This window comes from Trichomycterus rosablanca, chromosome 2 (genome assembly GCF_030014385.1).
Source record: "Trichomycterus rosablanca isolate fTriRos1 chromosome 2, fTriRos1.hap1, whole genome shotgun sequence".
Lineage (NCBI taxonomy): Eukaryota > Metazoa > Chordata > Actinopteri > Siluriformes > Trichomycteridae > Trichomycterus > Trichomycterus rosablanca.
Window position 1 is genome coordinate 49,336,304 of NC_085989.1, and position 27,381 is coordinate 49,363,684.

General features: G+C 38.6%; 1 protein-coding gene across 1 annotated transcript; it reads left to right on the forward strand.

The window, feature by feature from the left end:
• The first annotated feature begins 623 nt into the window (after positions 1-623).
• Positions 624-27,231, forward strand: LOC134334761 (epithelial membrane protein 2-like). The gene is made up of 5 exons (XM_063017214.1): positions 624-702; positions 17,900-17,982; positions 22,251-22,353; positions 22,854-22,994; positions 25,450-27,231. The coding sequence occupies exons 2-5, from the start codon at positions 17,905-17,907 to the stop codon at positions 25,605-25,607; spliced, it is 480 nt and encodes a 159-aa protein (XP_062873284.1). The 5' UTR covers positions 624-702; positions 17,900-17,904; the 3' UTR covers positions 25,608-27,231.
• Positions 27,232-27,381: the final 150 nt, after the last annotated feature.

Sequence of the window (27,381 nt, forward strand, 5' to 3'; positions counted from 1 at the left end):
ATGTGTGTTATTGTTACAAGAGTTGATTTCCCAAGGGCTCAGAAACTACTTGCCCAGGACGCTGAAAACAAATGCAAATGTCAATAGTCTCACTAGTCTTAGTCCAAAGTATAACGTGGCCCAGTTACAGAAGGATCTGGCCAGTCTGAAAAGAAGAAACCATTATATTTAGAAAAACTCCCACCTGAAGCGAATTAACCTGCACCTCTGCGCCCCCTCTGTCTGCCAAAATGCCAACGCAGAAGAGCCCGACTTCAGCTGCCACGTTACACAATGCATCAAAACTCGCTTTGACTTCCTGTCACTCTCACAAAATTCGACAAACTGGTTGATGGAAAGATGGTGTGGTGACGTGTGAATATGTGGTAAGAATGCGGTGAGGGGTAGTAAAGGGAGGAAGGGGTTAATGTAACAGAGGGTGCAATGGTTAGGGCAGGAACGATAGAGGAATGGTGTGATAGAGGGGAGGAAGGCTGAGGGGAAGAGTGAAAGAGGAGTGGCTCGGTCCTGGGTGGAGTAAAAGAGGGGTGGAATAATGGGGGAGGAGTAGAAGAGGGGTGGAATGGTGAGGGGAGGAGTGTGAGTGGGTTTGGTCACAATTTTGTAGTCTACACTCAGAAGAACATTTTTTACACTGAACAAAGTGTGTAAGAGTGAAGAACGCACAGGAACAACAACACACCCTACACACTCAGCTATAAGGTAAGAAACCTCACACATTTACTGCATGAGCTTTTATTTTGGACTGGTATGAAGAAAAAACAGCTGTGTGTGTGTGTTGGGTAACTTTTTGGAAGGTCTGTAAACAACAGAAATTGGAAGCTGATGTTCTTTACACAAACTGTTGTATTGCTGCATTTGTGGGGACCAAAAATCTGCAAACAATAACTTCAAGGCATGTCTCAAACTCCTCACGTTATATACTAAACACACACACACACACACACACATGGTCGGACAAATTTAACCACATCTTTTTTAAATGTATTACTTATAAAGATTTTTTAAATACACAGTTGTCTTGCCAAGATGCAGTTAAAACTCTATATATTTTATAGTTATATATTTATAGTATATATTTGTATTGCTATGTACATGGCCATACGTTACTAAGCTTAATTCCAAGGTTTTGTATTCTTCCTAATCACATTACATCAAAAATATTACACTATGTATATAAAAGTATACAAGAAACTCAAACAACTACCATTTGTTTCCACCCACAACTCAGAATTTCCAAAACATTTAAAGGTTAACCCACAGACATAAAATAAGCTAGTGTTGGTAGAACTTGAACACACTTTACTGTAAAGCTGTGTTTTTTTGGTGACTTAAGGTCCATATAAGATGAGTTATGTGCCAAATGAGTCAAAGTCAAATGTACAGTACAAGACTCATGAGTGGGGTGTGTCATCTGATGCAACTATCTGATTTGATCCACACTTGATTCCTTCTCACACCTGCGTCCGTTGTTCACTTTTTAAAATCCATACAGCATTAAAGTTAGGGATTGAATAACGGTTCTCATTTGACGTATAAGAAACTCAGAGGAGCCTGAACTTTTTAACAATTAAATTAAAATTAATCTTGATTAATAATTAACATGGGTGGCACGGTGGCTCAGTGGGTAGCACTGTCGCCTCACAGCAAGAAGCTCCTGGGTTCGATCCCCAGGCGGGGCGGTCCGGGTCCTGTCTGTGTGGAGTTTGCATGCTCTCCCCGTGTCTGCGGGGGTTTCCTCTGGGAGCTCCGGTTTCCTCCCACAGTATAAAGACATGTAAGTGAGGTTAATTGGAGACACTAAATTGCCTTATAGGTGAATGGGTGTGTGTATGTGTGTGTCTGCCCTGCGATAGACTGGCGCCCCGTCCAGGGGGTTACTGTATGCCTTGCGCCTATTGAAAAGCTGGGATAGGCTCCAGCAACCCCCCCCCCCCCCCCCCCGTGCGACCCTAATTGAATAAGCGGTTAAGACAGTGAGTGAGTAATAATTAACATTTCGAATTGGCAGAAATACTAACATAATTAAAGTTATAATCATGCACCATAGCAACCATGTATTGGTTGTTTTTGAGTTTCTTTTCTGTATTGTGGTAAAATCTACAGTTACTGACTTAAGAGTCACAGTAGAGTACACGGGGTGTGTCGTCTGTTGTAATTCTTCGGTTAGCTTGCTCTAATCCAGACAGATTTAGTTTCCCCATCATACCTGAATCTGATTGGTTAACAATAATATATACACCAATCCCATTTTGCATTTCTGATACAATAGAGCAGGAGGAAGTGTTGAAGGCTCCTGGCTTTAGGGCTCTAATTTAATCCTGACCTGGGCAGCTCTTGATGCGTTGCGTCCAGGGCGGTGGTTTAAGTACTCTACTAATTACAAGGTTGAAGGTTCAAGCCCTACCAACACCAAGCTGCCACTGCTGGGCCTTTAAGTAATGGGTTTAACCTTCAGTTGTTTGGATGGCATATTCGCATCTGCCAACTACATTTACATTTACATTTTCGGCATTTAGCAGACGTCTTTATCCAAAGCGACTTACAGTTACAGTATACAGTCTGAGCAATCAAGGGTTAAGGGCCTTGCTCAAGGGCCCACCAGCAGCAACCTGGCAGTAGTGGGGCTTGAACCAGTGACCTTCAGATTACTAGTCCAGCACCTTAACCACTAGGCTACAGCTTGCCCAACTACATAAATGTAAAGCATGCCTGTGAAATGAGTACTTTAATTTGAACCTAGGTGTGAGGTAATGAGGGTGTAATAGCCTGCCTTGGAATGCCTTTCAGTTTAGAATGTTCTGTCACCCTGCCCCTTTACTGTGACCATATTAAGTAATAATACCAATAATACCATCGTTCAAACTGTGTGTGTGTGTGTTAATTTTGGGATTTGGAAACCTCTCCAAAAGAAATGTAACTTGCAGAAGAAGCTGCTGAGCATTAAGACAAGCATGTAAAACATGTGCTAGTTTGGTTACATAAGCCTTTTACACACCAGAGCACAGTATAATAGTGTCATAATAATTCTTCCCTATAGACTCAAAAGTGTAGTTGACACTAAAAATAAACCCTTTTGGGTTTTTTTTTCTCTCTTCAAACGTACATGTGAAAAAATGAGTTACAGAGAAGTAGAACTTTCCCTTTCTGACTGATAACTGAACAGGGGTTTAGATCAGGGAACATAAATGATATTGATGTAACTGGTTCTATACTGCTCAGTTCTTTTGGAACAAGCCTGTAAAGGATAAAAACAGTCCCATACCAGTGAGAAGACACAATATAAAACCTCTAATTATACTGGTGTTTACATTAATAAAATAAAATGACAAATAAAATGGAACATAGAATATCCAAACTGTATATTTTGCTACACGGTGGGTAGCACCGCCACATCACAGCAAGGAGGTCCTGGGTTTGATTACCAGGTGGAGCGGTCCAGGTCCTTTCTACATTTACAATACATTTACATTTTCGGCCCTTTATCCAAAGCGACTTACAGTACAGTTACAGTATACAGTCTGAGCAATTGAGGGTTGAGGGCCTTGCTCAAGGGCCCAACAGCAGCAACCTGGCAATGGTGGGGCTTGAACCAGCGACCTTCTGGTCACTAGTCCAGTACCTTAACCACTAGGCTACGGCTTGCCTGTAGTGTGGAGTTTGCATGTTCTCCCCGTGTCTAATTGGGTTTCAAAGACTAAAAACTGCCCTTATGTGTGAATGTGTGTGTGTTTGCCCTGTGATGGACTGGCGGACTGACCCAAGGTGTTCCCTAATTTTCGCCCAGTGAAACGTACCCACAGCAACCCTGAATAGGAAACAGTGGTGGTAAAACAGACACTGTCAAGTCAATTTTATTTTTTATATAGCGCTTTATACCACTATACCACTATACCATAAGAAACTCCATGTTGCCTCAGCTCTCAGTGCTGCCTCAGGGAAAAACGCGGGAAATCACACTCATCTCTTAAAGAGACTTGACTTGACACTGAATGAATAAGTGAATATTATATCTAACTGGATTATACATTAAAAATTGGGGTAGCACTGTCACCTCACAGCAAGACGGTCTGGGTCCTTTCTGTGTGGAGTTTGCATGTTCTCCTGTGTCTAATTGGGTTTCCTCCGGGTGTTCCAGTTTCCTCCAACAGTCAAAAGACTAAAAATTGCCCTCAGGTGTGAATGTGTGTGTGTTTGCCCTGTGATGGACTGGCGAACCGCCCTGAGGTGTTCCTTAATTTTTGGCCAGTGAAACGTACCCACAGCAACCCTGAATAGGAAACAGTGGTGGTAGAACAGAAAATAAATTAATTTTTATCTAGCTGGGTTATACATTAAAACCTGTGGATTTTAAATAAAAATAGCTTATAAAAAATGAACCTATTGATTAGAACTTGAGGCGACATTTTGCTTCAAAAGTATACTATAAAGCACAGATACAGAACTACATTCAGAGTAACATACCTGTGTTGTAAAAGCTAAAAATTAATAAATGTCAGTGAAACCATGTAGAAAAGGCTGAGAAAATATGAAAATAAATTCTTAATATCTATTTGAATACACTTGACTAACCTGCTCAAAGCTGATGAATTACCTGCCTAACTCACTCGACATTAACTCACTTTTACAACCACAAAGCAAAACAAAACATAAAAAATACCGTAAACAGGTAATGCTGTGTATAAACACCATTTTTCATTATTTAGTGCTTTGTAAGTTACATATTTTACATGGAGAAACTCCATGTTGCCCTCAACTCTCAGTGCTGCCTCAGGGAAAAACGCGGGAAATCACACTCATCTCTTAAAGAGACAGTACAGATTATTTAACTTATGCAATTTAACCCTTTTAATACTTCTTAAAAACAACACACGTCAAAACACACCATATGAACATATATATAAAATAAAAAATACCACAATAACACAATATTTTCTTTATTATTTTCTAATGTTTGTTGTGTGAATGTTGTATGATTTGTATTTCATTTGAGTTAAAGGGTGTGTTCGAAAACCTAGTGAGCTCTCTACATAGACAGCGTTTTACGTCATCCTATGCACGCTCCCGAGAAGGAGGCTGTTCGAATTCTTAGATACCTTAAAATGCTCCCGAGTAAGGCACCTTAAATCTCAACGCTATTTTGACTGAATAATGAGGGAGCATCCGATGCTGCCTTAGCGCTGAAGGCAATCCCAGCATTCAGTGCGGCATGACTTTTCTCACAAAAAATAAAAAAATATGGAGTATGGTGCGGAGCATTGAGTTATTTTCAAACGTAAATAAATTATCATGTATATTTCAACCACTGCATTTTGTTGGCTCTGTACTTGTACTCTGCACAATGACAATAAAGTTGAATCTAATCTAATCTAATCTAATTTAATTGTATAAATGTGCACAAGTGTCATTTATTTGCAAATTCGGGCTTGTCAGCAAATGTAACCATTTTCGGTAGATGTTAGTTCACACGCTAGCGCGTTGTGCCACCTCATCTCATCGGTTTGAATGGCTTAAGGCTAACTGTGTCAGCTTGCTATCTAAGTAGTGCATTCGATTATTAGAATCCTCTCTACTTAGATAGCTGCCTATGTAGGCAGTAAGACAGCAAGGCAGCTCACTAGGTTTCAAACACACCCAAAATCTCCTGGCACTTGATGGCAACTTCCAAACAGAATTTCAGAGCCTTTAAAGATAAACCAGCACTAGGACATCCCAGGTCCTCCACTATACATATGGTAACAGTGCAGATAGGGTTCTTTTTTGCACCCATCATCAATGTCACCTTGAATGTTAATTAACCTAATATTTTCTACAGACTCCAACATGCTGCGTCTTTAAAATTAAGAAAGATAACAGTCGACAACCATTTAAATTATTTTAGTTCTTGTAGTTGTAATTGTAGTTTCGTTCAAACTCACCATAAAACCCACATGTATCCATGTGTACAAACCCTGCTGAAATGCTGATTGTTTGTTTATGCTCCGGGTTTGGGAGACAAAAGTGACATAGAGATCTTTATCTTGAACATATTTTTTATACTCTTCTGTGGTGCACAGGTAATGTGGGTTCACCAAAGCTTTGGGACTCTTGGGAGTTAAAACTTATTTTTTGGTCCCTGTCTTCAGAGAGTGCATTCACAAATTTGCCATGTTACTCTGGTTTAATCTAATTTTCCAAAAACACACAGAATGTGGATTAGTTGCTCTAAACTGCACCTGATTAAATGTGTGAGTAAATGTGTAAGTGTGTGGTGCCCTGTGATGGATTATCCAGGGTGTATTCCCTGAAGCTGGAGCCACTGTGAACATGATCAGGATAAAGCAGTTACTAATGATGCATAACTAAATGAATGAGTAAATCTAGGCAGGGTGATAGTGGTGGGGGAAGGTTTACTGAATTATATGATCTTTGTTGTGCAAGTCAACAGCACATGCACCCACAGCTGAAATACATCAGTGAATCAGATTGGAAAATATGTCAAATCCGATCTGATAAACAATTCACTGTGTAGATCCACTGACTCATTCAAAAACCACATACTGATGTGACTAATATGAAAGGCAGTAACTGGCTTTTATTTGGACTTCTGTGGGTCTGGGAGACATATGACCCTTTTCCATTGCATGGTATCCTACAGTACAATATGGTACACAATCAAATCCAGAACTGTCTCTGGTGAGTAAGGGCATAGAAATTTAGAAGGTACACTATGTGTCACTTACCAAATTACCACAAAGCTGAAGCTCCATCTAGGAAAAATATGCCATGCCCTCCCATGCATATACAAAGCACAAGACGAGGATGAGGCTAGTCCTCAAAAAATTCAGAACTCAGAACTATTTACACAAACACTGCAATTTAATGGGATAAATAACATCTGGTATCTATTACCAAGTCTTTAAACAAAGGCACTATTGTAAGTGTTCATTTATAAGTGCACTATTGTAAGTGTTCATTTATAAATGCACTGCGGTGTGAATTCTTTACCATATTTATTATTGAAAATGCTGATTCACACATGTACGTTAGAGCAGACATGGTGAGAATGTGATTGACCACTTTCTGCAGAAGAGGAATGTTTGCTGCTGTAAACCATCTTTGTCCAGAATGTCACTGGGTCACAGTGAGCTTCCTGTAGAGCAATATTTTCTTGGAGCTCAATCAACTGTGTTTAGAAAGAAGCCTTATTTGCCCCTGGGCAGACTCTTTGTGTTTTTACTGAGAATTCAGTGACATCTTTGATGAGACATGGGTTTTCAATGCACAGTAAAACTTGTTTACCCAGAATGAAGTCTTCAGGACACAAAGTCAGTTTTGAAATCTTCAGTTAACCTAATCAGAAATGCAGCATAATTCTGCTGGTTACCATGTACTCTTGTCTGAAAAGTACACACTGCTGACATGGGGTCACACAGTATTGTTTCTGCCGTGGAGTTTGACATTTAAGTCAAGAAATGTTTCTCTGCATGTAATCCTCATATTGTTAAGCTTCTGCAGTCTTTTTGTGCAACAGAAATATTTGCAGTTTGTCTTGAATAGACAAACTGAATAGACAAAATGTTCTAGTAACCTGGACTGGAGTCCATCTATTGAGTATTCCTTCCCTATATAAACCATGCAGGTGCCTCCAGAGGTCTGTGCAGTGGCAATGAGGAGAAACCCCAACTGACCATCCAACCCTTAGACGTGACATGGTAGCACAGCTGAGATTCAAATGTGAGAGCTCAGACTTTCCACAGTGGCGTTCTATCAGGTTTTATGCTTTGTCACTTGAGTACCTCAATAAACTACATTTTTATTGACTTATATGTAGGGCAGTGGTAGTTTAGTGGTTAAGGTAATGGTTTAGTGGACAGAAGGTTACTGGTTCAAATGTAACCTCTGCCAATTTGCCACTGTTGGTCCTCTGAGCAAGGCCCTTAATTGCATTGTATCAGTCACCATTGTTCTAAACGCCGTAAATGTAAGTGTATATTCAAGCTGGGTAATGTTGTATAAAACTATTGACACTATTATTAGCTTTTCTGCCATTTTTGGATCAACTATTCTTCAGTATAAAGCAGTTCACAGCATGAACACAGCAGACCAGTTGTGCTACTGGTTGTAGATAATTTCTAATGAATGGTGTTCATGCCTGTAGAAACCTTCATTCATTTTTAATCCCTGCTGCAATAACCTTTAGGCTTTATACCTGTATGTAACTGGTTAGTTTAGTCCAACACCAATTCTTTTTATAGTTTTTGGTATATACAATAAATGGCTAAAGTATGTGGACGTCACAAAACCATGCTCTTTGTGGCTACCAATTTAGGAAGGCTTTTCACACTGTCTTTTTTGTAATACGTCTGTGGCAATTTGGGGCAACTCAGTCAATACAGCATTTGTTAAATAAGGCACTGATGTTAGACACAAGGCCTGGCTCACAATAAACATTGCAATTTATTCCAAATGTGTTTCACTGGGTTAATGTCAGGGCTCTTTGCAGGAAACGGGAGCTTCTGGCATTGGAATCATATACGTTAATTAATGTAATAGCAGTAGGTGTAACTGAAATAGCTAAACTCAAAAAAGAGGGGTGTCTAAAAACTTCTGCTCTTGTAATGTATCATTATATAAACAAGTCTGTCTGCTGTTTAGTCACTCTTACTGATTCTTATAAACCTCTCTCTGTGGCTTTAAATGAATCTCGCAGGAGCAAACAGTGGCCAAAATAATCATATTGAAGTGTTTACTCTGTAATCTCTTGTCTGTAATGTCCATTTTTCAGGTTTCCAAGGGCGCGTTTGATCAATGCAATGCCAAAAGCACAGTAGACTCATCACTCTTACCACTTAAATGAGTTTAAACTCCAGCCTATAAATCTAGCATGGTGTCATGCTGCAGGTCCTTCAGCAAATAGTCAAATAGTTCAGTCATTATTGCTCTCACAAATCAAAGTTTCCAGACATTCTTTGAATTGATCCCAGAGGCCATGCTTTTTAAAATCTTATATTAGTCTTATGAGTAGCTAAATAATCCAAATGAGCACAAAAAACCAACTCATTTGCGTATATGCCATCAGTTCTATCAAAACTTACAAAAGCTTACCCTTTAAAGCCTTGTAACACCTCGGGTGACTGTAATTCATGGTAAATATCCAGAGGTTGCATCCAAAAGAATTAGATAGGCTATTGTATTAAAAAGGTAAGGACAGACAGAGTTAGTACTGCGATGGGTTTTCAGTACTGGCTGATACCACAAGAGAAATATTCTGTAGTACTAGAACATAACATATAGTTTGGAATAATTAAGTTTAATTACATTACTTATATACAATCTGCCTTTGAAATATTGGGTGTGTTAGAAAACCTGCCTTGCTGTCTTACTGCCTACATAGGCAGCTGCCTCAATAGAGAGAATTCTTACTTATAAACTTATATTAAAAATCAATAATAATTTATTTACGTTTGAAGATAACATGTTCGTTTCTCTGCACCGTCCACAATGTTTTTTATTTTTCTGTGAGAAAAGTTGTGCTTCACTGAATGCTGGAATTGCCTTCACTGCTGAGGCAGCATCGAATGCTTCCTCGTTCTTGAGTCAAAATATTGTTTAAATTTTTAGATACCTCAGTAGTGAGCATGTTAAGGCATCTAGGATTTTAAACAGCCTCCTTCTCGGGAGATAAGATAGATATAGACATAGATATACTTTATTTGTAATATATACATATACAGTTATACAGTACAATGAAATTCTTTCTTCGCATATTCCAGCTTGTTTGGAAACTGGGGTTGGAGTGCAGGGTCAGCCATCGTATGGCGCCCCTGGAGCAGACAGGGTTAAGGGCCTTGCTCAAGGACCCAATAGTGGCTGCATAGCAGAGCCTGGATTTAACCACCAATCTTCTGGTTGATAGCCCAAAGCTCTACCCACTAGGCTACCACTGTCCCTATCAACAGTGCACGTAGGATGATGTAAAATGACGTCTATGTAGAGAGCTCACTAGTTTTTCGAACACACCCAATATGTCTGGGATCCAAACTGTGTAGACAACTACAGGTGATTGAAATTAAGTATTAATTTGTGTGTTGTCGTTAAATTGTAAAATTAATATATATTAAGTCAGTCCTGTAAAATATATTGGCAAACATTAGCGGTTTGTTATTAGTGACTTATCAATATAATTACAACAGGGTTTCGGGATATTGAAAATATTTTCTCAACATCAGTATTTGTAATAGTTTTGTTGTGTAACAGTCATATTAGATGAGGTGCAGCTTAGTTTTACTATTGTGAAATGTAAATATGTTTTGTATAATACATATGAGTGCCAAAAGGTAGTTGCTACATTTCTGAATGCCTCTGTTATTACCTATTTACCACACTAAACTGTTTCAGATCATTTACACACATGATATTACACAGAGGAAACCAAAGAAAAATACATAAATACAGGTAAAACAGTATTTAATAAAATAGTTTGAGGTTTCATTGACAGGCCAATACAAATGACAGCTTTTTAGATTGGACATAAAGGGTCTCATTATGTTTGATGAGCACAGTATGAACATAATAACACCAGTCATACATGGTGAATGTAGTGTGATGGCGTGGTGGTGCTTTGCTGCTTTAGGATCTAGATGACTTGGCATTATTAAGAGAGCCATACATTTCACACCCTTTCAGGAAAATCTTGAGAGGAATGTAAAGTCGTCTGTCTGTGAGCTGAAGCTGAGGCGTATTTGTGCTAATCAACAGAACAGTAATCAAACTGCAAAAACAGAATGAATCTTTTGTAGTGAAACTCATGACTTGAACCCAATAGAGATGTTGTGGTGGGACATGAAACGAGCAGTGTGTCTGATTTAAAGCAGTACTCAGTACTGTCTTTGTGTACAGAAGTAATAGATTATATTATTACAATTCATACTGTGTCTTCATTGGCTTGTTTTTTTACATCTGAAAAGGAAATAACTGGGATGTACTTAAATACTTAATGATTATAAAAGTGTCTGTGTTATATTATCTGGCGGGTGTTGTAAGAACAGCATCACATTTGTTATATTGTAATTCTTTGTGTGATAATTTGTTGTCATATAGAACATCTTATAACCCAGATAAGCTGCTATATGCTAAAACATGTTTATATTCAAAGACAGTTTCTGTTACACCAGGTTTTGGATGTAAAATCCCATGAACTAATTCACTTCTTTTTTAAAACCACACACTGTCCGTTTTATCAGCTCCACTTATCATATAGGAGCACTTTGTAGTTCTACAATTACTGACTGTAGTCCATCTGTTTCTCTGCATACCTTTTTAACCTGCTCTCACCCCGTTCTTTAATGGTCAGGACCACTATAGAGCAGGTATTATTTAGGTGGTGGATCATTCTCAGCACTGCAGTGACACTGACATGGTGGTGGTGTGTTAGTGTGTGTTGTGCTGGTATGAGTGGATCAGACACAGCGGTGCTGCTGGAGTTTTGAAATACCGTGTCCACTCACTGTCCACTCTATTAGACACTCCTACCCAGTTGGTCCACCTTGTAGATGTAAAATCATCTATTGCTGCTGTTTGATTTGGTCATCTTCTAGACCTTCATCAGTGGTCACAGGACGCTGCCCACGGGGCGCTGTTGGCTGGATGTTTTTGGTTGGTGGACTATTCTCAGTCCAGCAGTGACAGTGAGGTGTTTAAAAACTCTGTATCAGTGCTGCTGTGTCTTATCCACTCATACCAGCACAACACACACTAACACACCACCACCATGTCAGTGTTACTGCAGTGCTGAGAATGATCCACCACCTAAATAATACCTGCTCTGTAGTGGTACCTGGGAGAGTCCTGACTATGGAAGAACAGCATGAAAGTGGGCTAACAAAGCATGCAGGGAAACAGATGGACTACAGTCAGTAATTGTAGAACTACAAAGTGCTTCTATATGGTAAGTGGAGCTGATAAAATGGACAGTGAGTGTAGAAACAAGGGGGTGGTTTTAATGTTATGGCTGATCAGTGTATTTGATGCTGAAAAATGATAATGAATTCCCAACTGCTAACTAATACACAATGGCATTTTCTATCGAAATTCTCCACTAAACCACACCCAATTTGCAAAACAATGCTTGTTAAATGTCTGAATGGTTTGAATCTAATCACTCTTTGGTCTAAAATTTAAATCTGAGCATCAGGTAAGATGATTTAATAGATGCTTTCACTCAAGTCTTTATTTGGATAACTAAATAAAGTTTCAGATATTCAGTCTGTGACTTCCTTCATTAACGTTGTAGTGTGTGTGTGTGTGTAGGTATTTTGTGCAGTCAGTTTCAGGGAGTGGCATTTATGTGCAAAGCTTCAGACAGGTTACAACTCATCCACCAACCCTCCTCTCTTTCACACACTGACAATACAGTTGAGTGCAAAAGTCTGTACACTCCATGAATCAAATGGAAAACATAAAATGATATATAAAAATTGTATTTAATGAGGTAGGATTTACTGATTTGTTACCATTATCACAAATAATAAACATGCACCAATAATTAAGGATATTAATAATGTATAAAATGACCCCACCCTCTTGCGTTCTTCCTGATATACAGTACTTGTTCTGGAGCTCTACTGTTTATTGAGCCGCCTCAATTAATTTATTTATTCATTGTCTGTTTTACCACCGCTTTATCTGATTCAGGCCCCCTCCTGGACAGGTCGCCAGCCCATACTCTAAATTCTTCTACTCTCAGATGTAATAAACTGTCTTCATCAATTAGGTCTGAAGGCAAAGTGATTCAGGGTGCTGGTCCTGGCTCTGAGGAATCTGTCATGTTTGGTGACCCAGTAATCTGTTCATTTGAGACACACCTTCTAAAAAACTATAAATGCTTTGTGTATACACAGCGCTGAAGGATTAATAAAACGCAAACACACTTTCCTTTTATTAAAAACAAACAATGTAACCTTGCAGCTGTAAGTATGGCTTTCCAACAGGTTTCCTCCAATCCCCAAAACCTACAATAGGTGGATTGGCTGCTACAAACTGCTCCTAGATGTAAATGCATAAATATAAGTGTGTGATGCCCATTGAGAGATTGGTGATCTGACTGTCCAGCTGTTTTAGGTAGGCTCTGAACCCACCGCAATCCTGATTAGGACAAAGCAGTTATTATTTAGGTAAATAATTCATGTGGCTCACTTCAATATATTTAACTCATATTGTAAATATTATGTATTCTTTATGTTTGGTGCAGCACAGGCATTTGGAGACCTGGGTTTAATTCTGTTTTCTAACTACACTGTTTCTCACATTTCCTTCAGTTACACCAGTTTCCCTCCCAAAACATGCAAATTTTAATAAACGTGAATGAGTCAGAGAGCGTGTGTGTGTGTTGTCCTGTAGTAGATGCCCCCATTGTTTTCACCAGGATGAATCAGTTAGTATAAATGCATGTTTTCTTCTTCAATTCAAATACCTTTATACTCTGTACTGAAAGATTATATAGGAAAAATAGGGCAGTTGAAGTGACACTGTACATTGTTTAAGGGTTACACACACTCACACACACACACACACATCTGCTCGCCCCACCCATTACACAATTTTGAAAAATGCAGCTGCCTCACCTGAATGGGTTTAATGAAACACACACCTGAAGATGTTCTGGCACGTCCAACCGGAGAGGATTACTTACAAACATGCACAGACACACACACACACACACTCACACACACTCCTAACTTTGAGGTTGAAACACAACACCCGTTCCGTATCAGGCATTTCTGTTCAACAGTGCCTCTAAAAAGTATTCACCCCCAAACCCTGAAAACTATTAATGTTTGAGCCACTGCGCCTCCAGAGCTCTGTTGAAAAAGTCAGAATATATACATATAAATCTGCTGAAACCCTGTTAGAACCAATTTTTTAATGCAATAAATTATTAAGAGCATTAGTAACTAAGTACATGTCAGCTTAAGTGCTTAGTAAGGCGGTGATGAAGGTTTTTTAATCGTTTTTTAAAGACAGCAAGAGATTTAGATGTTCGGACAGACAGAGGAAGCTCGTTCCACCACTTAGGTGGAAGTACAGAGAAGAGCCTTGATGCTCGTCTTCCTCGAGTCCTGGGTGGAGGATCAAGACGAGTGAGACTAGTGGATTGGAGGTTGTGTGGTACAGAGTGGGGTTTGATTAGACCATGCAGGTAGCTTGGGGCTGGTCCATTTTTGGCTTTGTAGGTGAGCTTTCAGTGTTTTAAACTGAATGCGTGCAGCTACAGTAAGCCAGTGAAGAGAACACAGCAGTGGGGTGATGTGGCAGTGTATAGGTTGGTTTTGAATGAGTTGTAAGGGTTTAAAAGTGGACATAGGAGCACCTGCCAGGACGAAGTTGCAGTAGTCTAACTGTGAGATATTTGAACACTTATGGCATATATCAGACATTTTAAGGGCCTGACTCAGGGACCCAACAGTGGCAACATGGCCCCTCTGATGACTAGTCCAGTACCTCAACCACTAAGCCTACAGACCATTTCCCCATATTTAAGCTCTACTTAAATTGGACCTCCTAAAATAATGAATGATTTCAGATTTTTTGAGACATGAGTCTCCATGTTAAATCACACTTTTGATTACACCTGTCAAAACTACATTTTGATTGGCCTTTTATTATATTTTCTGTTTTGTTTGCAGGAATTTGACCCCAAATTCCAACCTTTTCCCTCTTCAGTAAGGGTTTAAGACAGTCAGCCCACTGAAAAAAAGAGTTCCCATAACATTATGCTTCATAATATTATTCATAATAAACATGGAAAAACATGGTTATCTTTTACTTCTTGGGCGGCACTGTCGACTCACAGCAAGAAGGTCTTGGGTTCGATCCCCAGGTGGGGCGGTTCAGGTCCTTTCTGTGTGGAGTTTGCATGTTCTCCCCGTGTCCGCATGGGTTTCCTCCGGGTGCTCCGGTTTCCTCCCACAGTCCAAAGATGTGCAAGTGAGGTGAATTTGGAGACACTGAATTGTCCAGGACTGTGTTTGATATAAACTTGTAAGCTGATGAATCTTGTGTAATAAATAACTACCGTTCCTGCCATGAATGTAACCAAAGTGTAAAACATGACGTTAAAATCCTATTAAACAAACAATCTTATACTTTTCAAATGGTCAATGTAAATGAGTACATTAAGAGAACAGTATAGGTCTGAATGCATGAACATCAAGGTGAGGAGTTTGGTGGCTCTGTTTTGCTGAGGTGTGGGGTGTATTTTATTTGAATGGTTTAGACCAGTGGTCCCCAACCACTTATTTATTACAGGGCCGCACAGAAAGAATAAATAATTAGAGATCCCTACAGGGGCAATTACATTTCTAAATGTCTTTGGGTGTTATTGTCTTCAATCACCACTAGGTGGGAGCAGTGTCTCGTTGCATCAAAAAAAAGCTCAGGCTTCACAATGATTTTCCATTCTATAGTAAATCTATTTAAAATCCTTCCTCCCCCGCAGGTTTCTGAAATTATATCTTATATGAAACCGCTCCGTGGTGGGGACCGCTGGTTTAGAGTCACTCCTTCTCTTGGTGCAAAGGGTCACTGAAAATCAGTAGAAATTTTGCTGCTTAGAATTCAAACTACTCTTATCCGACTACACTCGGTTTTGGTAGTTTTTGGGAAGTATTTTAAGATATAGTTTGTAAAATACATTATATGCTTTTGTGGAAGGTCCTTTACAATCTCTACATGGCCATGGCAATGTACAGTAAAACAAGGTCAATAAGGTCTGACCTCAACCTGAACTGACCTCATTCAACACCTCTGGGATAAATTTAAACATGGCTGAATGGTCATATATTTCCAAAGACAAACATGTTGCTGTGGAAAGCTTTTCCAGAGAAGTATAGGCTGTTATAGCCACAAAGTGGGGGAGGGACAAAGCACATGGTTTTGAAATGGGATGTCTAACAAGCTCCTGGTTAAGTGTCCACCTGCTTCTACACCATAAAGCAAATGTTAATGATGTTTGGGTTTTCAATAAGTGCTGCAACAGTTCTTTTTTGTGACTGAATAAGTAGACACAGACTTCTTTGTCAAAAAGATAGTTCTCTTTTGTGGGTCAAAAATACACAGACAGCAACTTAGATGTTTAATTTGTTGGTGTAGAAAGTTCTATGATGTCACTTTATACCATGGCCTCCTTATTGATCATTATTGATTATGGCTGATTAGAGCTGTGTCATCATTAACAAGGCTAATAGTTTGACTGAGCATTGCAAACAGTAAATTCAGGAATCTCACAGAAAGCATATTATATATTCACAGGAAATGAGTGATGTCCCTTAAAGCCATTGCTAACCAACTTCAGGTCTCAAGTACATGGAAAGTACATGAAACATGAGTCTTTTGCCAAGGTTAGAAAGAAAACCCCTAACTCTCACCTTATGTGCTGTAAACAATCAAATAAGCTTTATGTCATCTTGGACTCAAAGGCTGCTTTACAAGAGAAAAAAAGCCCCTGCTTACTTTAAATCTGACACCTACGTTGGGTGTTCCTGCAGGACACGACCTAAAAAGCATGTTAAAGTGGTTTCAGAATTACTGACTCAGGGAAAAATAAGTGTTTGGCATGACATTCCCAAAGTATTGACCTTACACTGGAAGGTGAGGTCATAGTCGAACCAATTTTGCTAAGTACAGAGGTCGAAAATCCAACCAGAGCCATACTACTGTACAAAAAGCTATTTGATGGCTATTAAAAGCATATGATAGAAGTGAGAAGAGCCAGGGGATATATTAATTAATAATAATTATGAAACAACTCAAATTCATCAAAGTTTACTACTGATACACATAGACAAAGTAGTTTGTGTTCTAATCATTCAGTCAATGGATTTGCTCTTTATTTGATATAATAACACTTAATCTAAATATAACAAAATATTATAAAACTATATAATAAAACTTAAATATAATAAAACCAGAAGTCCAGAATCTCTTGTTTTGATTGGTTTGTCCAATAAAAAGGGTTCCAAAAGAAATGTGGATCAATTAGGTTCACCTATCAGTGCCAGACAAGAACTGATGTTTACCTTGGTTTTGCAGTAGTTCCCTCTTTGCTAACCCTCTATAAATACCATTTGTGCCTCATCTGTTTAATAATTGGGGCGGCACAGAAGCTCGGTGGGTAGCGCTGTCACCTCACAGCAAGAAGGTCCTGGGTTCAATCCCCAGGTGGGGCGGCCCAGGTCCTTTCTGTGTGGAGTTTGCATGTTCTCCCCGTGTCTGCGAGGGTTTCCTCTGGGAGCTCCGGTTTCACCCCACAGTCCAAAGACATGCAGTCAGGTTAATTGGAGACACTGAATTGCCCTATAGGTGAATGTGTGTGTGTGTGTGTGTGTCCAGTCCACTTTCCACTGTATTCCTTGCACCCTTTGAAAAACTGGGATAGGCTCCAGCACCTCCCCATGACCCTGATTGGATAAGCGGTTAAGAAAGTGAGTGAGTGTTTAATAATTTGGAGTCATGAACTGACCTTAGAGGATGGTAAAGAGGGCAGTCACTGGAGATAAAGGCTTGCTATGTGGTTTGGTGGAGTCCTAAAGGATTGCATCTTTTTTTAGACAAATATATTTCACCAACTTCACCTTGATTTTCTGGATGTTCTTTACATTAGGGCATAATGTTCCTGAAGAAGCCCTGTGTTTAAATTGTCTTACCTATTAAATTAGGTAAACTTTTTAGAGTTTCCCTTTGTGCAGTATTATGTTTTGTGTAATGATCCAAACTTTCAATAGATTATTTAAACTTATTTAACAAGCAGTATGATACTATTAATGAAGATAAATGAATGATGTTTGTTAATGCTACTAGCATTCTGTTGTCATGGGTTTACATCATTTATGAAATACCTCTTTCTCTTTTTCTTTTTCAGTCATCATGTTGGTACTACTAGCTGGTATTTTTCTCCTTCATATTACTTCATTCATTCTCCTGCTTGCTTGCACCATCGAAAATGTAAGTGACCCCCCTTCATACACACAGACATGTACACACACAAGTGAAATAAATAGAAACCATCACAATGGTTTTAAATAAATAATGCAAAAAAGTACTAACTGAAATGAGATGGACCCGATTTGCAGGATGCATAACAATGGTAGAAGAATGTGAAAAGCCACAAACAAAAAAAAAGTAAAGGGAAAATAAGTGGTATTCAAATACCAAAAACAGTAACAAAAGAATGACAAAAACATCCACAGCCCCAGCAAAGAAAGAGTGACTTACAGAAGTGCTTCCACAGTAAACATTACCTCACTCTAGTTTAAGTAGACAACATTTTTGCAAGAAATGAATAAGAGCATTAGAAATTACATACATAACTTAACCAAGAGCGGAAGTGTACACAGATGAAAGACCACAGCATTGATTGCTAAGATGTCAACACAATCAATTTAAACTGAGCTTAGCCCCGCCCCCAACTGACAGAAACTAGTTATAACAATAAACACCTGAAGCCAACTAATCAGTTAAAAGTTACAGTATATTTAATCAAGAAGCCTACCTTAAGTGAGAGTAGAAGTGTACACAAATGGAAGACACCAGCACAGATAGATAGATAGATAGATAGATAGATAGATAGATAGATAGATAGATAGATAGATAGATAGATAGATAGATAGATAGACAGACAGACAGACAGACAGACAGACAGATAGACAGATACTTTATTAATCCCAAAGGAAATTGAGGACAGACAGACAGACAGACAGATAGATAGATACTTTATTAAACCCGAAGGAAATTGAGGACAGACAGACAGACAGATCGATAGATAGATAGACAAACAGACAGACAGATAGATAAACAGACAGACAGCTAGATAAACAGACAGACAGATAGATAAACAGACAGACATATAGATAGACAGACAGACAAATAGATAGACAGACAGATAGATAGATAGATAGATAGATAGATAGATAGATAGATAGATAGATAGATAGATAGATAGATAGATAGATAGATAAACAGACAGATAGATAGACAGACAGATAGATAGACAGACAGATAAACAGACAGACAGACAGATAGATAGATAGATAGATAGATAGATAGATAGATAGATAGATAGATAGATAGATAGATAGACAAACAGACAGACAAATAGATAGACAGACAGATAGATAGACAGACAGATAAACAGACAGACAGACAGACAGACAGACAGACAGACAGATAGATAGATAGATAGATAGATAGATAGATAGATAGATAGATAGATAGATAGATAGATAGATAGATAGATAGAAACACTTCCACCTGGTGCAAGTTAGCACTATTAGTTCTAGTTAGTTTCAAGTTAGTTCTATTATATCATTAGCATGAGTTAAGCTTGTTAGCTGTGCTCCAGTGTTTGGAATCAAAAGTCAAGGTTCAATATACTTGAACTTGCATGGTAAGAGAAAAATAAATCAGTCTTGAACTCACTTTTTAATGTATTAATGTTTTTAATGCATTGGTCAGTGGCTCTACAGTATTTGATATTCAGAAGTTGCCTTCCTGGAAGCAAATGACCACATGAAGCTGGCTTATAACTCTTGTAACCTGGTTGATTACAGCTGGAGGCTTATCTTCCTCACCCACATCAATCAATCAAGCACAAATTCTGTTGCGCCTTCTTACCGCCGTGCATCTAGTCCATAGTGTCCCTGTTATTGGAGTAAATCTTATACCCTGTATAACTACAGTTAAAATACTTTGTCCCAATTCTACACAAAATGAGTGTTAGAATATTACAGTATTAAATATAAGCATGAGTTTTGATGACTCATGAAGCTTTGTACATAATACATTCATTTTAAATAAACTGAGTTCGATTCCCAGCTCTCAGCCCAGTGCAGCCACTGTTGGGCCCTTGAGCAAGGCCCTTAACCCTCTCTGCTCCAGGGGCGCCGTACAATGGCTGACCCTGCACTCTGACCCCTAGCTTTCAAACAAGCTGGAATATGCGAAGGAAGAATGTTGTTGTACTGTACACCTGTATACACTGATCAGCCAAAACAAATCAAATCAAATCAAATCAAATCAAGGTTTATTTGTCACATACATAGTCGCATTAAATAGGGATGTCCCGATCACGTTTTTTTGTTCTCGATACCGATCCCGATTATTAATTTTGATCCCGATCCGATACCGAGTCTCAAACCGATACTTGTATTTTCTAGATATTGTCTAGATAAGAACTAGATAATACTGTTTACACAGTGCACACTTCAAGTACATTACAGTTATTCAAATTAATCCAGAGTTTATGTTTAACAACTGAATAGCTCTGCAGTGCTGAAGGGAAAAATGCTGCATCCAAGCTATTGGCTTAATGTTTTGTATTTTTACAAAATCAATCAAAATGAGTGAGATAATTACAGTTTCTTTTCTTTCTTTTCTTTTCTTTTCAAGTTTTTTCTTTACATTCGAAAAAAAAAAATCTGTTTAATGCTAAAAATGAACAGAAATCTGTGTAGCGGCTTAACTTGAATATAAGAAAAAAAGTTACTTAAAAGCATTACAGTAAAACCTGAATACCAAAATAAAATGGACAGGCTCTTTTGTTATGAAGGAAAGCCAGTTTTTAAAGTGCTTGTATTGTGACAATGGTTTGATGGACGTTTCTATGCGAAGTGAGTGTGTTTTGACCCTTTGGGGCTTCCATAGTGCATGAACTAGCGTGCTTGGCTCTAGCTGTCCGGTATTCGGTACCGTAACAGAAGAAGTTAATAAAGTGTTCTGCTCCCGACAATATGTGAATATACCGTGTATTTATTTCTTTATTAAACCAGTGCATGACTACGTTGTTTTGTAAACCGGAGTGATCCTTGACTCACACACCATATAAACAGTAAAATTCTACAGTAATGAACGGAGCTCTGCTCCCACCGCCTCGTGAAACGCTCACAGTGCAGACATTACACCGCTGTTGGACTTGTTTCACTTTCCAATTCAAAATATTTTCACACAGCAGACATGCTGATGTAAAACAAAAGATCGGGATTACGATCGGGTTTAGTAAAGCCGATTCCGATCAGTTAAAAAATGCCTTGATCGGCCCGATCCCGATCTTTGAGATCGGATCGGGACATCTCTAACATTAAACATTAAAACCACCTCCTTGTTTCTACACTCACAGTCCATTTTATCAGCTCCACTTACCATATAGAAGCACTTTGTAGTTCTACAAGTACTGACTGTAGTCCATCTGTTTCTCTACATACTTTGTTACCCCCCTTTCACGCTGTTCTTCAATGGTCAGGACCCCCACGGGACCACCACAGAGCAGGTATTATTTGGGTGTTGGATCATTCTCAGCACTGCAGTGACACTGACATGGTGCTGGTGTGTTAGTGTGTGTTGTGCTGGTATGAGTGGATCAGACACAGCAGCACTGCTGGACTGAGAATAGTCCACCAACCAAAAATATCCAGCCAACAGCGTCCCATGGGCAGCGTCCTGTGGCCACTGATGATCAACTCAAACAGCAGCAATAGATGAGCGATCGTCTCTGACTTTACATCTACAAGGTGGATTAACTAGGTAGGAGTGTCTAATAGAGTGGACAGTGAGTGGACAGGGTAATTAAAAACTCCAGCAGCGCTGCTGTGTCTGATCCACTCATACCAGCACAACACACACTAACACACCACCACCATGTCAGTGTCACTGCAGTGCTGAGAATGATCCACCACCTAAATAATACCTGCTCTGTAGTGGTCCTGTGGGGGTCCTGATCATTGAAGAACAGGGTGAAAGGGGGATAACAAGGCATGTAGAGAAACAGATGGACTACAGTCAGTAATTGGTGAACTACAAAGTGCTTCTATATGGTAAGTGGAGCTGATAAAATAGACAGTGAGTGTAGAAACAAGGGGGTGGTTTTAATGTTATGGCTGATTGATGTATGTATATATGACAAATAAATGTGTTCCTTATTCATTCATTTATATTTCATTTGATCAGCCAAAACATTAAAAGTCAGTTTATTAGTTGAATTAACAAATCACAGTTTTTTACTGGTGTTTGAAGAAGAAAAAGAAAATACGTTATGCTTCCTCTCTACTGGTGCTTACCCCGCCCCGATTGAGGACAGCGAACTGACACCTGAGCACCCTAAGTTTCTATTTAACTCATGTTGTTAACCAGCATATCAAAACTGCATGTCAGCTGGGTCATCATATATAATATAAATGCTAACCGCTAATGTTAATGACTCTGATGCTCTTTGTTAATAGGCCTGGTGGAAGACTGAAACCATGTCCACTGATATTTGGGGACGCTGGCTGTGGAGCAACAATCATTGGAACTTCACAGATGTTCCTGAATCCTATCCTGCAGGTACACGTCCACACACACACACACACACACACACACACACACACACACACACACACTTCATGTATGCATAAAAAGGTTTCTGAATAACAGATATGAAAAGGGACATGAGAGCATCTTAACAGATTAGCTTAATTCCTTATAATAAACTGAAGCAATCATGAAACTAAAGTCACACTGCCTAGGTTAGACCACCCTTAGCAAGAAAGTATAGTTTTGTCACTGTTTATTGAGGCATCCAAGTCAGGGCCGCATTATGCAGAGCAGAAGTCACATGTCAACAACACCCAGTAATAATCAGCCTGTGACCCCCTCCCCCCTCCAAGATAATTAGCAGTATAAGGTTGAAAAGCTAGGTTAAGGGTGCTTTGGTGCCCATGGCACGGGTGTGTGAGGGCATCATTAATGCTGAAAATATTTGACACTTTGCAGCAATGTCATTAATCTGTATTAATATAGTAATTGTAATAAATGTGTGTGTGTGTGTGTGTGTGTATGTGTAGATTACCTGCAGGCAGTGCAGGCTAGCACTGTGTTAGCGTGTGTGTTCTCAGGGATCGGAGTGTTTGTGTTCCTGGCTCAGCTCTTCACTCTGCCTAAAGGAAGACGCTTCACTTTTTCTGGAATCTTTCAGTTGCTGGCATGTACGTACACACTCACACACACTCACACACACACACACACACACACACACACACACACAAGTTCTTAATGTTATGCCTCTATCATTTTATACATTGTTCTGTTATATATACATTGATGAGTCAAAACATTAGGACCACACAATTATTTGCTGTCAAAACAGAGGCATGGACAAGAGCTAAAAGATGTCTTGTGGTATCTGGTACCAGGATATTACCAGCAGGTCATTCTTTTCAAGGTGCATCCTGGTGCCATCTGTTCCCAGAGTAAACGATACACATGTGCCTGGCCATCCACATGAGCCCAGAGATAATGGGATTTTATTAGACCTGACCTGCTTTCATTGCCCCAATGTCCAGTTCTGCCACCTGCATGTCCACTGTAGGAGCTTTAAAATGAACTGGAGTCTGCATGGTCATTTTGACTGACCTGGTATTATGCAGACACAGAAGCATTTGATTCACTTTGTGCTGTGAAACATTCACCTCATCAGTAGGATGTAAATGATCTGCAGTTTGATCCACAGCCTTCATGTCCTCAACCTGACTGTGGTTTGTTGCTTGTACCTCCTCAGACCACTGTTGGTGGGTGCTTACCATGGCTGCCGTGCCACCAATTGCTAATTTAGCGATACTTTATTCCAGCCACCTGCCCATAACGATCTAGCCTTTATCAAATTTTTTATGGTGATTGGTGGGGGTGTGAATACTTATGATTAGATATGTGATTGTGTATGCAAGAATGTATTTAAACTTTGGAAGGCAGTGATAGCTCAGCGGTTAAGGTACTGGACTAACAATCTTAATGTTGCTGGTCAAAGTCCCACTATCGCCAAGTTGCCACTGCTTGGCCCCGGAGCAATATCCTTAACCCTCAATTGGATAAATGTGTTTGCTAAATGTACAACCCCAAATCAGAAAAAGTTGGGACAGTATGGAAAATGCAAATAAAATAAAAACACAGAGTTCTTTACATTTACTTTGACTTTTATTTGATGTCAGACAGGATGAACCTGAGATATTTCATGTTTTATCTGCTCAACTTCATTTCATTTATTAATTAAACATCCATTCCTGCATTTCAGGCTTGCAACACATTCCAAAAAGGGTTGGGACAGTAAAGCATTTACCACTTTGTAATGTTGCCGTTCCATTTCACCACACTTAAAAGATGTTTTCCGCAGTCACACCTTTATAATGTGTGCAGCAGGTGGTTTTGCATTATTTTGTTGAAAAATGCTGGACGTCCCTGGAAAAGACGATGTCTTGAAGGCAGCACATGTTGCTCTAAGATCTCAATGTACTTTTCTGCATTAATGATGCATCACAGAGTGTAAATGACCTTTACCAAGGGCACTGACACACCCCCATACCATGACAGACCCTGGTACTGACACACCCTCATACCATGACAGACCCTGGTACTAACACACCCCCATACCATGACAGACCCTGGTACTGATACACCCCCATACCATGACAGACCCTGGCTTTTGGACATGTTACTGATAACAGTCTGGACGGTCCTTGTCGTCTTTGGTCCAGAGCACCTGGCGTCCATTTTTCCAAAAAAAGACCTGGAATCTGACCACAATACACGTTTCCACTGTGTGATGGTCCATCCTAGATGACTCTGAGCCCAGAGAATTCAATGACGCTTTTGGATGTGGTTAACATAAGGCATAATGGTTTAAGTATCATTTGTGCAGTAACCTTGTATTGTAGTGCTTGATAAATGTTTGCCAAACGAATCCCTCACCCATGTAGTTATGGAAATTCGTCCCGATTCCTTGAATGGTTTAATGATTTTCTGCACTGTAGAGGGAGAAATATGCAAATCCCTTCCAATCTTCTTTTGAGGTTCATTGTTTTTAAACATTTCAATCATTTTTTCACACAACTGGATCCTCTGATCATCTTTACTCATCAGAGACTCTCAGCCTTTCTTGAATGCTGTTTTTGTACAAAACCATGATTACAATCACCTGTTTAGAATCACATCATTATTTAGTTTTTTTTTTTTATCTCATTACTAGCCCTAAATTGCCTTCGTCCCAACTTTTTTTGTAATATGTTGCAGGCCTGAAATACAGGAATGGATGTTTATTAATAAATGAAATGAAGTTGAGCAGATAAAACATGAAATATCTCAGGTTCATCCTGTCTGACATCAAATAAAAGTCAAAGTAAATGTAACAAACTCTGTGTTTTTATTTTATTTGCATTTTCCATACTGTCCCAACTTCTTCTGATTTGAGGTCGTAAATGAAAAGAAACTGAGCTATTGAAACAGTAACATCGGCCTCTAGTGGTGAGCAGGAGAATTTCAATGTGTAAGTCTGTGATGTGATCCTGCAGGTAAAGAAGCTCAAATCTGATTAAATGTGACACAGATCATTAAATGTTTGTGTATAATTGTAAGTTCTGTTTTATGTACAAAAAAATTCTTTTCTGACAGGTCTGTGTATCATGATCGCTGCCACCATCTACACAGATAAATTCCACAGAAATGATTTTGGAGACTACGGTCCGAGTTTCATCATCGCCTGGGTCGCCTTCGCCCTGACCTTCATCTCCTGCGTCATCTACTTCATCCTGCGCAAGAAAACCACCTGAACACTCTTACATGCACAATCTATTAACCTCTACATACACTCACACTACTAACTAGCCTACCAGATTCATGCTCATTATTATTAATGTGTACAGAGGAAATTACAGTGCATGGGGGATGTATTTGTAACCCAAAAAACGTACAAAATGAAAGTGAATGTGTGTGTAGAATTGTGCACATAATCGGAACATTTATGAGTTTTTATTTCTTCATTTGTTTTAAAGAATTTATGAAAATTGTGTATTAGGAGTTTAACTGTTACAACTCCTTGTAAATGTGTGAGTCTAAAACGTATTCCAGGATATAATGTTCCACTTTTATAATGCTATGAATATTTTTATATTGTGGGTGGTAAATGTTTTAAATGTAAAATAACTGGAACCAAAAATATCCTCTTAAAGAAAAAATATTCCTGAAGACTGTATACATTTTTTTATGGTGCTTAATTGATTACATGTAATACACAATTCATTAAAATAACACATTTGATTGCAATTAATCTGTTTAATTAAAGAATTCCTTCAATTTATTTGGTCCAGTTAGCAATTCAGTATTTACTTTCTTAGCTATGCATTCAGTCACCAGATTTTTAAAATACTACCCTCTTAAATTAATGTGTGCCATGGTTTTTCATTTTTAGATTTGCTTGCCTAAGATGGTTTCCAGCTGGTGGAACCCTAACCCTAAAGCCAGAGTCTCTCTTTCAGGAAAATAAATAATTACTTCATTGAAATACTAAATTCTGATTGAAATTAATCTGTTTAGTTAGTAATTCAGTGTTTACTTTCTTAGCTATTCAATCAGTCACCAGATTTTTAAACATACTTTGATCCATCAAGATAACTTTGTGTTTATAAATGATAAAATAAAAACAACAGAGAGTTACTGCAGCTACCCTCTTAAATTAATGTGTGTCATGGTTTTTCATTTTTAGATTTGCTTGCCCAAGTTTTCCAGCTGGTAGAACCCTGACCCTAGCCCAACCTGACCAGCATTTAAAATGCATCTAAAAGCATCAAACCAGACAATCCTGAGCAGCCTTTACTATTCTAAATCAGCTTGTTCTTTTGAATCTATTGCACTGCAGTACAAACAGTCTCTCCTTCAGGGCAATGCAGTAATGCAGCTTAGCTATTGGTCAAAAGGCAAATTTACATATCCATTTATTTTTCAAGCTTTGTGTTAGATGTCTGTGCTGTAGAATTGCTTATTTTGCTAAACACAACTGATATGACAGCAAGATCTCTTGTTAAAATCTGCCAGAATAGAAAGCTAATCTAATGTGACTAATCTGTATGAATCTGTATAAACACTACACAGTCAATACAGGGTAGAAATAACATTACATGTGCCATACAAATGCTTTTACCACCAACGTACAATAACATTATAATATTCTAATATCATTTAAAATATTTGGTTGTACACTATACACTTGGTACAACCAGTTACATGTTATAACCAAAATAAATAAATAAATGAAAATAAATAAAAAACAAAAAAGTAAAAGCTTCTACCAGCAATAAAATCATTTCTATAATGTCATATTTTGTTCAAAACAAAGTTAGATTGTATGTTAACAGCAGTAAAATGTGTACATTTTAAATAATCGTCCAGAACACTATAAATGACTTTATTGTTATTTTTTTCTATTTTGTAATTGTAAAATAAAGTTTCATCCACAGTAGCGTTTGTGTTTTTCTTCCTACTAGATACATAAAACTGCTTAATGCGATATTTTATAGCTATGTGTAACAAGTAAGGGCTAGACGAGAC

Excerpts from the sequence above, each read along its gene's own strand:
- LOC134334761 (XM_063017214.1), top strand. The coding sequence starts at position 17,905 with ATGTTGGTACTACTAGCTGGTATTTTTCTCCTTCATATTACTTCATTC. Across the intron at positions 17,983-22,250 it reads TTGCTTGCACCATCGAAAAT|GCCTGGTGGAAGACTGAAAC; the intron begins GTAAGTGACCCC and ends CTTTGTTAATAG. Across the intron at positions 22,354-22,853 it reads TCCTGAATCCTATCCTGCAG|ATTACCTGCAGGCAGTGCAG; the intron begins GTACACGTCCAC and ends GTGTATGTGTAG.